The 12,338-nt window shown below is 44.3% G+C and overlaps 1 protein-coding gene across 1 annotated transcript in view; it reads right to left on the bottom strand.

Annotated features, from left to right (window-relative positions):
- PLXNB1 (plexin B1) overlaps positions 1-12,338 on the bottom strand; it is a 91,614-nt gene that overhangs the window by 29,998 nt on the left and 49,278 nt on the right. The window contains exons 2-4 of the mRNA XM_044301313.1: positions 8,519-9,650; positions 7,318-7,500; positions 455-583 (exon numbers count right to left, since the gene is read on the bottom strand). Coding sequence (XP_044157248.1) covers positions 455-583; positions 7,318-7,500; positions 8,519-9,649 — 1,443 coding nt within the window. The 5' untranslated portion in view covers position 9,650. The remainder of the gene's footprint in view (positions 1-454; positions 584-7,317; positions 7,501-8,518; positions 9,651-12,338) is intronic.

Raw genomic sequence — 12,338 nt, 5'->3', positions numbered from 1 at the left:
TTTCAATTGGTCTTTATTAAAAATGTTCAGCCGTTTCTTAGCTACAAGGGTTAAAAAGCAGTCTGTTTGCAAGCAGTCACAATGTTCTCTATTTTCTCTGAATCCGGTCATCTGATGGCTCATAAACACCTATTTAAGCCATATCCTTTTCCGTTTTATAAGAATTGAGCTAAAATGACTGTTCATGAGGTCAGGACATAAGAGATATGAGCTACACATGAGCTGTCAGATGACAGGATTCAATGAAAATAGACTGTCACCACTTGCAAACAGACAGATTTTTTTTTAAACCCTGTTACTCAAAAACGGCTGAACATTTTTAATAAGGACCAACTAAATAAAAATATTTTTAGGCCTAAATGAGTAAAATGCAATCATAAAAAATGCCCCCAAAAGGCGTACATAACCTTTAAATCTTTCTCCAAGCCATGTAATGGTTACATCTCTCCCTTACCCTGGAATGAGTCATGATGTACAGATTTTTTTCTGGCTGATCAAACAGCAGGTCAGCAGAAACGGCGGTGTTGGACTGTGTGGGCACACTGGCATACAGCCGGGCATCATTGTTACCTCCCAGGTAGACCTGAAGATGGGAAATCACAATGTTAGTACTCTCTACGCCTAACAAAGGAGATTTCTCATGTATCACCAATGATAAATAAGGCAGTGATCTTAATCTGAAAATAAGAAAACAGAGTATGAAATGAGTGCAAAGGAAATATGTGGGCATTCTTGATCAAAAATACTCTTGTCGTTTTGTGTATACAGCTCCTATGAAAACTGTGTAGTCTGATCCTGCATGATTTCTACAGAGGAGTCATAAATATTCTGCAGATCTGCAGCCGCCACTAGGGGGAGCTCCCTGCAGACAGATTTATGCAGCTCCTATTGAACTTAATAGGGATTCGATATGCACTAAGCTGCTCCTAGTGCCCTATGATTTTGTGTAACCCCTTCATTAGCCCAGATGCAAATATCACAAAAATGAGCGCTGGCAATTCTATGAAGAGATCTATCCATACGTATCCATGTCATTCAAGGAAGGGTGCCCAGGATTTGATATTGGCACCGCATGATATTCCTGGAGCTGCTTTACTTGGTTGTTGCTAGGGAGAAATCTCATTTTGCAAGCAGCGGTCCTCAGTGTGGAAGCTTGTGACACACTGGAGTTTATTAGGCAAGCAATCTGAAGCCTGAGCATTGTGTAGAGACATAATGTCACCTTCTGGAGTCATTTCTCAGCTATCTGCTCCTTCAGATCCTAATACCGTCCCTGACCAATCCATCATACGGTAGCAACAAGGTTGTTCTGAGCGGCTGGTCAGGTTTACTCGACCTTGAGCAGGACCTTCAATCCCACACTTCACCACTAGGTGGCAGTGGAGAACCAACATTGGAAAACATAAAAAAAGGCAACAATGTTTTATAAAGTTCGGGCACGTAATTCGTAAACTGGCGAGGCGACTGTGCTATGAATTGGAAAGTGCTCGGGAGCCATACCAATTAACTCATAACCCGAGAGTGCTGTCCTACACAACTCTCTATTGTATATGTCATTGAAAGGATAAAGGGACTGGGCCACAGCGACACCATTTACATTATATACACCGACGCTGTACATGTATGCGATCACCAAAGCCAGACATGAGGCGTTTTATTAGATAATGTGATTGGAAGCAAACGGCCGCGCTCAAATCACCTACAGGCTTCCAGGTTTCCGCAAAGAATCAACATAAAGGAGAGGCGGCTACTTTGCTGAAACCGCATTGACGCATGCTGCAAATTAGTCAAGGCGGACAAAATATCATCTACATTTGGATAAGATCTCACGTCACAGCCTTTGGTTTCATAGAGTTATATTCCTGGAGGCCAACTTTCTACTGATATCCAAGTAGGGAGGGAATTTGTGCTGCGGCACCCATTTGTGCATTTAAGTCATTGTTTTTGGTACCTCAGGGGCGGGACTTCTATAAATTTGCATGATAGGGGCGTTTCTAGGGTGTTGACATTGATATTGGGCTGGGCTTAAAATGCCACAAGAGATAGGTTTAAGATGGTGCTCGGCCCTTCAATTCCAGGATTGGGGAGGAATAAGGGGGGGGGGGGATAGTTCTCACGAAACAGCATGACCCCCATCCTGGGATGGGATAACTCTGATTTCTTGCTATGGGGTCCTTATTATACATTGCTGTACCTAAGGACAGCTGGATGCATGTTAGGACTCGGACTAGGTAGCTCGGGCTCGGCAGAAGAAATTTCCGTAAATTAAATATTACTTTGTATTAATTCATGAACCCAAGATGGAAATATTCTGTCCTGTCAAAGAAGACAAAATCCTTTCCAACATGACCCATTTATGCTCTATACTAGGGACCGGGAAGGAAATAATTTTTAGACATTTGCATTATGTAGTGGCAGGCTTTGCCACCATGCACAGCAAGCAAATGCTTGGGGCCCACTGCTGGCAACAAGTTGACTAAATGACTAAAGGGCGGACCCATGCATCACCATGGTTACAGACTACAAACAAACCCTGTGTAGTCTGATCCTGCATACCATAAAAATCCTGGTGATCTGCAGCTGCCACTAGGGGGAGCTCACTGCAGACAGATTTATGTAGCTGCTATTGAACTTAATAAATGGGGATTCTACACATGCACTAAGCTGCCCCTAGTGCCCTATGCTAAGTAGGGGCTCAGGCAGGGAGAGGGGCCCTTTCTGGCTGTAGACAAGTGGTAGGGGCGTCCAGGCTGCACTGCTAAGCTGAGTCTGAGGCTTTGCAGGCAGATGGGCGGAGCTTGGTGGGCTGATGGGGGTGGAGCTTGGCAAATATAATAGAGCAGAGCTAAGTGATGCAATGGGGTGGAGTGATTGTCCGATGTGGTGAAGATTAGTGCCGTGACGGGGGTCCCCAAAAGTTTGCTTGGGACACCAGAAATGCCAAATTGACCCCTGTATGGAAGTAATACAGTATGACTCTAATATTGCATCCTTCAGATTATTGGATCTCTATAGTTCCAGTGCAAATCAAATGTTAGCTGTGAAATGGCTTCACTGGGATGGGACTGAGCTTCAATACCAGGCACAGCCTATAGATTAAGGGGGCGCTGTTTCTCATCCAACGTAACCCATTAGGATCATTCCATAGACAAAAAAATACCTGGAAAAAACAAAATTACAAGGAATTGTGTCAAGATACCAACTAAGCAGAGGTGCACCACCAATGAGGCCACCTAAGGCAGCACCAGGTAGGGGCAAGAGGGGGGCAGCGGAAGGAAAACGGGCAATGAGCGCGGTTGACCAATGTCTGAGGATGGCTGACGTATCAGAACGGGTTTTCTCCTCCAGCCATGTTATCATTGGTGATTTCTCTGGGAGCTCCAGCGCGAATCCTGCGCAGAGCGCTGCTCGTGTGAACAGGAAATGGCTGTAATACGATTTGATCCAGGCGAACGGGCAGCAGGAATTTTGCTTGAGTACAAATTAGCTGCTTAACCCCTTAAGGACCCTGGGATTTTCCATCTTTGCGTTTTCGTTTTTCACTCCCCGCCTTCCCATAGTCCTAACTTTTTTATTCTTCCATTCACATAGCCTTATGAGGGCTTCTTTTTTGCAGGACAAGTTGTACTTTCTAATGGCACCATTTACGGTTGCATACCATGTAGTAGGGAGTGGGAAAAAAATACCAAATGGGGTAGAATTGGGAAAAAACGCAATTCTGATAAAGGTTTTTATTAGATTTACACTGTACACTATGCAGTAAAATTCTCCAGGTCAGTACGGTTCCAACGATACCACGCTTGTATCATTTTTCTTGCATTTTAATACTGAAAAAAAAATTAAAACCTTTGAGGAAAAAGGTTCATAACCATATTCTGACCCCTATGACTTTTTTTGTAGCTATGTGTACGGGGCTGTGTGAGGGCTCATTTTTTTGCAGGACGATCTGTTCTTTTCAGTGATATCAATTTTAAGTGTGTGCGACTTTTTGATCACTTTTTTGAAAAAATTATTGGGTAGTGACAGAAAATGGCAAATTGGCATTTTTTTTTTCCCCCTCTACGCCATTTGCCATATGCCATTAATATTGTTATATTTTAATAGTATGGGCATTTTTGCACACGGCGATGCCCATGATGTTTATTTTTTTTATTGGTTTAGTAAGGAAAGGGAGGTGATTTGAACTTTTAGATTTTAATCTTTTTTTTATATTTGTAAAAACTTTTTTTTTTACCGTACTTTTTACCGTACACCATGGGTGACAATAACTGGCAATTATTCGATTGCCCATAGTATTCAGTGATAGCTAAATAGCCATCATTGAAGACTTCATTTGCACTATATAAGGCATGCTCAATCTGCGGCCCTCCAGCTGTTGCAAAACTACAACTCCCATCATTCCTTGACAGCCTACAGCTATCATCCTACAGAAGGGCATCGTGGGAGTTGTAGTTTTACAACAGCTGGAGGGCCGCAGGTTGAGCATCCCTGCACTATATCAATACAAGGCTGCCACCTAGTGGCCTGTATTGATATATACATCTAATTGACTCTGAAGCCTGCTTGAGGCTTCGGTCAATTAGTGCAAGGTAACAGGTTCCCCGATCTCAGCCGGGAAAAGCGGTTACCGGACCGGAAGCGCGCGACTTCGGGTTTCCCGTCTCCGCAGATGTTGTGGTCACATTTAATCACGACATCTGAAGGGTAAGATGTATGCGATCACCCTTATGGCTGATCACATACATGTGCTGCGTCGTGTCTCTGCTATTTAAAATAGCAGAAACCCTGCGGCTAAGGCGCCCGCTGCACGTGCGAGCGGGCGCCATGTTTAGGGATCAGACCCATGACGTACAGTTAAGCCACCTAATGCGGTCAGTGACCGGCTAAAAAACAACAAGATCAGCGCCAAATATCACCGCGACCTTGCTCTGTATGACCAGGTTCACATGGCATTTTTTTTTCCTACTGAAAAAGTCAAGGTCTCACATAGAGGGACCGGCACTTCACAGGGGCCACACCAGTCTAGATCTGGAGGCTGACAGGGGTTGTCCAGGAATTTAATACTGATGGCCTTTCCTTAGGATAGCTCATCAGTATCTGATCGGTGGGGGTCCGACTCCCGGGACCCCGCCAATCAGTTGTTTGAAGAGACAGAGCGCTGTCGGCTCTTCCTAGGCCAGCCATGCAACGTGACGTTCGTCGCTCACATGGCCTAGATGGGGCTCAGTCATCATTTAAGTCAGGGATGCCCAACCTGCGGCCCTCCAGCTGTTGCAAAACTACAATTCCCAGAATGCCTGGACAGCCTACAGCTATTACGGCATGTTGGGAGTTGTAGTTTTGCAACAGCTGGAAGGCCGCAGGTTGAGCATTCCTGATTTAAGTGAATGGGTCTGGGCTGCAATACCAAGCACCGCCACTATACAATGAACGGCGCTGTCCTTGGTATGCTGCGAGAAGGTCATGGTGCTCTCCGGAGCACTGCAGCCTCTTCAAACAGCTGACTTGCGGGGGTGCCGGGACAGGTCATCAGTATTAAACACTTAGACAACCCCTTTAAGAGTTCTACCTTCTGCCCTTGGTTGCGTCTTGAATACAGAAGTACACAATAGGACCCTATATCTCTGAATGGAAGATTCCATCGTTGGGGTCCTTGAACTGGCACCCCCATTGCTTGGGCTGCAGTCAGGTCCATAAACGGTCTGAATGCTGTCTGTATATAGTGAACTAAACTCATTATACAAAAAAGTCAGGTTTGCAGGCATCAGACTGAAATTGGAAAATCCCGCAGGTGACTGGATCACCGACTCCATAGTTGGCTTGTATTTGCATATAAAGTAATTTAGGTCTAAATGAACAATTAAAATTGAGAAGCGCCTGAGCAGCGGAGGAACATGGTTCAATTATACTGTTATCTCCAGGTCTGCTACGGAGGTTATGCACCATTGACTCCCGCGGCACACGGGCATGTTCCAGTCATAAAAGGGAGGGAGGCTTATTTTTGGAAAACTAAGGTCTAGGTACTAGAGTAACTTCTGCATGGAGTTGTTATCTTCTATTCCCATACCAAAAATCAGATAAGATTTCACCTCCTTTTAGACAACAAGTACCTGTCTGACATGGACCATTGTCCGCCATATTAGATGCCGTGGGTCTTCGTCTCATGACCTGGTAGCCAACTTTTTATTGACTTGTACAAAAGGCAAGTCGGCATCTGTACTGGTCAAACCCATGTAGAGGACAACCCATTGAGCTTGGGAAGGCTATCTAGATTTTCCTAAGCTATGGATGGGGTAGACACAGGACCTGCTTTGACTCTACCGCCCAAGTGAGTCCCATCAGCCCTGCCATCATGTATGAGTTAGAAGGATCACAAACATTACTACTAGTTATTTTTTTATAATATTAGGATGAACGTTGGGAGGTGCAGCTTAACCATGACACCAGTGAGAAAGGACGTAGCTAGCTTCTCCTCCCATAAACAGAAATATCCATGTTCTGTAGATGGCAGATGGAGACATATCACATTGACTGACGGCAGGAAAATGTGGCTCCTGAGACCCGAGCAGTGCAGCGCCCCAAAGTATTGTAGGTATTGGATTCTGCAAGGCGTGCAAGACAAAAATGAACCCTCTGTGACCACTGAGAAGAAATGTTTTTATATTCTGAATTAGGAAGACCTAATTAGGTTCCCATCACAATCCCATTTTGGTGGACCAGGTCCATTCACTTGAAGAGCCCGCCATGTAATATATTTCACCTGCAGTATATTAGTTATAATAGCTGATGGTCAGTGGCTCCAGGAACTGGGTTCACAATGCTGGGACAAGGTTATCTTAAAGGGTTTCCCAGGACTTAGATACTGATGACCTGTTGTCTTGGTGGGTCATTGATGTCAGATTGGTGGAGGTCTCACACCCAGGAACCCTGCCGATCACTTGTTTTGGGCAGCTGCCGACACTGAAAAAGATGCAGTGGATGGAGTCGGGAGCAGAGAGCTCCATCCAGTGCTTAGTTGCTGTATCGGAGTACTGCAGCTCAGTTCCTTTTCAGGTGAATGAGGAGCTGAGCTGCAGTACACCGACACAGATACTGAACAGTAGACGGAGCCTTCCATCCACTGTATAGCTTTTGGCATCAGCAGCTGTCCAAAGCAGCTGATCAGTGGGGGTCCAGGTTGTTGAACCTGCCCCATAATCTGATCCTGATGACCTATCCTTAGGAAAAGTCATCTATGTATAAGTTCTGGAAAACTCCTTTGATACAAATAATAGAGGTCACAACTGCAGCCATTTTTGTTGCACTGTGGTCACCTACTTTATTAAGTTGTCCCTTTTGGTCACCGATAAATGCAATTGTGTGTTCTTCTTCTACGTTGACGGCAATGGCGGTAAGGCGGGCGTCTGGGCTCTCAAAGACAGGAGCAGCTTCCAAGGGATCCCAGCTTGCCATGGGGCTTGGAGTATGGTCTGAGCCACATGGATAAGCATCTAGTGTGTCCTGCAAACATAAAACATATTCATGTAATGTGCTAAGACTCTAGCAATGGAAATGGGTCTAAATCTTGTAAAGACGGACTTTCCTCTCCTCCAGACTCTACTCCTTCCAGGTATTGGAATCACTACAACCCCAACTTTTAGTCTACAAGAAAACGGGTTGACTGCAGTCGTACCCTACCTAGATGAACCTTACTGTATGGGTTTGGATTTCAACATATACTGCAGATGGTGTGACACAGTGAGAGGTTTTGTCTGGGAAAACAGGTATTTTCCTCCCAGCATGTGCTGCTGGGCTGATTTACAGCCAGGTGAGGTCAAATACCGGACCGGAGTTTAAGTGCCGGTCTGGTTTTTGGCAGCACCTGGCTGTCCTTAAATAGGCAGCTGGGCTCAGAAGCGAGGTCTCTGTTTTGGGGATCTGAGGCTTTGTGCTGTGCTGGAGGGCTGAGAGCCGCACGCTGGGGAAACAGGCCCCCTAAAGCCTGCTGTGGACTACTGGAGGCAGAACTGCCAGCAAGGTGACTTGTGTTATATGAACTTTCCATTGTGTGTGAATTAACACCAAGACTGCAAAGTTACGTGCTGTTTTGTGCAATTGCCTCAAGTGTGAATAAAGACTGAGGTTTTGAGTTAAGAACTTGTATTTTGCCTCTGTACTGCGCCCGCTTACCCTATCTACTAGAGCGAAACCCCACAATGGTTAGCTATGGGCAAGGGGTCAGCAGAGCAGGTTGTTTCCTACAGTTTCATTGGGGGGGGGGGGGATGTAAAGAAAAGAACACTAACTTTAAATTTTGGACATGGTGTCTGACCAGAGGATAATACAGTTACACGCATATGGGTAAGGCTACCATGCTAAATTACAGGGCCTGAGAGCGGGTCAAGAACACTGTCAAACCCCAACCACAGCGGGTGATGTATGGCACATGACACTCTCCTCTCCGAGGAGCTACACGTGGTCTAATATAGTATATCAACTTTGCCTGGGTTGTGTGTGGACAATTGAAAACAATACTCACAGAAGGAAGTTGAACACAGTTGGACTTCACGTCGTATTCAATGTACGCCACTTCTCTGTCATCTTCATCTTTGCCATCCCTGGTGTAGCAGATGTCTCTAGTCTGATTGATCAATCGGTCGATAAGTTCCATAGGATACAAGCACAAACCAGATTCTTCACTAACTTTTCCAGAAGCTGCATGCCACTGGGAGAATACCGCAAAGAGCACATCTCCATTGGTGTTTAAGACGCCCCTTGCCATCTTCTCTCCAGGCTGGGTGACATAGGCGGCCTGAAGAAGGTTGTAGCTCCTACTACCATCTTTAGTTTGGCAACTAAGAGGCAACTCAACGTAGGAATAGTAATGGGAGTCATCGGGGCAAATACGTGAGATGTAGGTCTTATATTCCCGGGAGGGTGATTTCAGGTCACGACGATAAAATAGGAAATAAACGTTGGACAGGCGAGTAAAGACTTTCACAAAGTGGTGGTTATACTCCGAGAGTCGTCCAACCACGGCCAATTTGGCTGTCTCTTCATATGAGAAGACGGAATGGGAGTCGCTTCCTCCATTCAGGTTGCGAGTGGTGATGGGAGGAATACCACCCACTCCTTTACTGGTGTAGCCTCTTCCTACGAAAAAGAGAGGTGTGCCATCCTTGGAAAGCCCAACCAAGCCAACTGTGGTGACATTTGGATCATTTGCAGCCACATACTGAGAGTCTACAGGTCTTTCGGGTCTGAAGAGAACCTCGTTGACAGATCCCAAGAGCCTTTTTTCACAAATGCCTTGAAAAATGCTACCGCATACTATCAGCTCTTTTTGGCTTGGCACCACCAGCAAAAGCTTGTTGTGATTATTTGTATTCTGTACATGTGCACATTCGGCGGTGACCGGGGGTAAACAATCCTTGCTGTCCAACACGGGCCCAGTCTGAACTGGTTCTGTCTCAAGCAATAAATTCTCGGTCAACTGGTAGAGAAAGTTTGTGGCACCAAGATATAGAGTCCCTGTGTAGGCGTCCAGGGTGAGGTGGTTGAACATTGTGTTGTTCCGTGAGAAGGTGACATAGGCTTGCGTGACGGAGAACGAGGTGCCAAGAAAACACAAGGCGGTGAGGAGGACAGTTCCTGGTGGCATGGTGATCATTCTGTGATAGAGAAAAAATATTGATCAGTTCATATCGAAACATAGGTAAACGATATATCATTACGGTATTAAACCCTTAGTGACCAAGCACTTTTTCAAAAAATTTTTCATCGGCACATTCCAAGAACTCTACATTTTTTACATGTCAAAATATGGTAACTTTATTATCTGGGTCAGTACGATTACAGCCACACCAAATATATTGTTTTTTATGTCACATTTTACTACTTTTGCACAATAAAAAAAGAAAATGCTTTTGCACCACATCCCAAGACCGGTAACTTTTTTCTTCTACAGAGCTGTGTGAGGGCTTGATTTTTGTTGGAACGACTTGTGGTTGGTATCATTTTGGGGAACATAACACTTTTTGATAGCTTTTTATTACTTTTGCAAAAAACTAAAATTCTTGGCTTTTTTATGGCGTTTACTAAAAGGACAAAATTACATGATATTATTTAGTGTGGGTTGTTACGGATGCGGCAATAAAAAATGTGGAGGGGATTTATTTTTGCAATTTTTCCATTGAAAAGCTTTTTTTCAATGGAAAAAAGGTATATTTTTTTAACTCAGAATGTTTTAAAAATATTTTTAACCATTTACTTGTCCCACAAGGGAACTTTAACAGGCGATCTTTTGACTGCTTCTATAATACCTTGTACTGCTAATGCAGTGCAAAGAATTATACTGTCAGTGCTATACAGACCAGAGAGGCACAGCCCGATAGGGATACACTGCACTGCAGGCAGGCCCGAGACCTTCATTAGGCCCCAGGCTTCCATGCCAAGACATCGGCACCCTGCAATCTCATTTGCGAGGTGCCAATAGGAGACAAAGGGAGCTTCCTCCATCTAAACCACTTAGATGCCGCAGTCGCTTTTTACTGAGGCATCTAAGGGTTTAAACTTCCCAGATCGGGGTTTCTGTCGGTCTGGTATTTTAGAGCAGGAGCCTGACCCTCATGTGAAAGCTGAGCGTTTGCAGCACTTAGACTAGGCCCCCATAAGAAGGCGGCAGCCTAGCCTAAGGTCCATTAGTGACCACTGTAAAAAAAAGCGTATTGGTGGTCACTAAGGGGTTCATTAATTAGAGCTCCCTATTTTGGATACTCAGGAGCTATAAAGAGCATGTCTGACTCTGGAGGTCCTGGCACGTCCATGCGTTACACAGACAACCGATTGATTTCAATGAGATCTGCCGTGCAATACTTTGTTTCACCTGTGGTGGCACTGCAGGGAAATTTAACACTTGCTTCCAGGTTCCACCACAGATTGTAGCTGATCACTGGATGACTCAGCCTCAGGAGACCCCTTAATAAAGCTCATCCTTAGGGACCAATGTATTGTCCAAAGTGGACGATCCCTTTAAATACTGGTATTGTATTATCCCTTTAAGTTTGTAATTGGATCAGACCCAGAGTGCCCAGACAAAAGATAGATCTTTGTATACACCTTCGTATACACCTCGCATCGCAGAATAGCTCCCCTCTCTCACAGGCAAAGTAATGTTTGAATACAATCCTTTATAAGCAGGATTTTTCCACTGCAGCCAGTGATGAGCGCCTCTTCTACATGAAGGTCTAATTTAGCAAAACCGCATAAATCTAGCTCCAACTCAAAGAGCTCTCTGTACCAATACCTCTTCAAAGGGAAAAAGCTTTGACCCTGTAAACATGATCTAGGATGCCATTCATGTGTTAACGGGAACTCTCTTAAGAGCGCCTTTTCTGTTAATATTTCAGCATTCCCAACGCAGATATTTTTATAACAGTCAGAGCTCCAAATCCCCTTGATAGACAATTAAATGATACCATTCAGGCTGTCGCCACTAGAGGGAGCTTGCTGCAAAACAGTTCACAGTAACTCGTAAGCTCCCTCTAGTGGTGGCTGAAGGTAGTCTGAATTTTTGACATTCAGTTCTATGTACACACAGGTGATTTGGAGCACTGCGTCAGAAAAATGCAAAATGAATCAGCATTTAAGGTATACATTAACATAAGTGAAGTAAGCAGCTTTATTCCTTCAGGCAGAAAACTGAATGTGGTGTCACAAATAAGAATCTATAGGGTTGAAAACATTTAAGATATATGACATACTTCATGTGGGTCAGTTTTAGGTAGTAGCAAACTGAGCAATAGTCAAGGGCGCACAGCCCCCCCCCCCCCCCCCCCCCAAGGAAAATTTGTGAATGGAGCATTAGGGACTTTACCATCAACTCCTTCTCTGCCCTTGTCCATCAGAGACTTTACAATGAACTCTGTAGCCTAATCTATCTATCTATGTATCTATATATCTATATATCTTATATCTATCTATCTATCTTATATCTATCTTATATCTATCTATCTATATATCTTATATCTATATATCTATCTATCTTAGAAGAGCACCTTACTACTTGTATGGGAAGAAGTAACATGGACCAGCAATAGCAGAAATTATTCATTATATTAATAACATTATTTTATATTCTTGATGTAAATGGCGAGTATCTCCGGATTTGATGGAATACAGTACCGATGGGTTTGTTTTATACATTTTTCTAAGGTGACTAGAAGGGTGTAAACCGGTCAATATCTCTACTGATTGAGAACAATGAGCCTGTCGGAACTAGGAGAGTCTGTTTGATTTCCTTGCCGGCTTATGACCTTGGGCACGACGCTTAATCTTATAATGTCCCTGGCTCAGACATG

This window comes from Bufo gargarizans, chromosome 7 (genome assembly GCF_014858855.1).
Source record: "Bufo gargarizans isolate SCDJY-AF-19 chromosome 7, ASM1485885v1, whole genome shotgun sequence".
Classification (NCBI taxonomy): domain Eukaryota; kingdom Metazoa; phylum Chordata; class Amphibia; order Anura; family Bufonidae; genus Bufo; species Bufo gargarizans.
The sequence above is the reverse complement of the archived record's forward strand: the minus strand, read 5'-3'. Positions and strand labels throughout refer to the sequence as shown.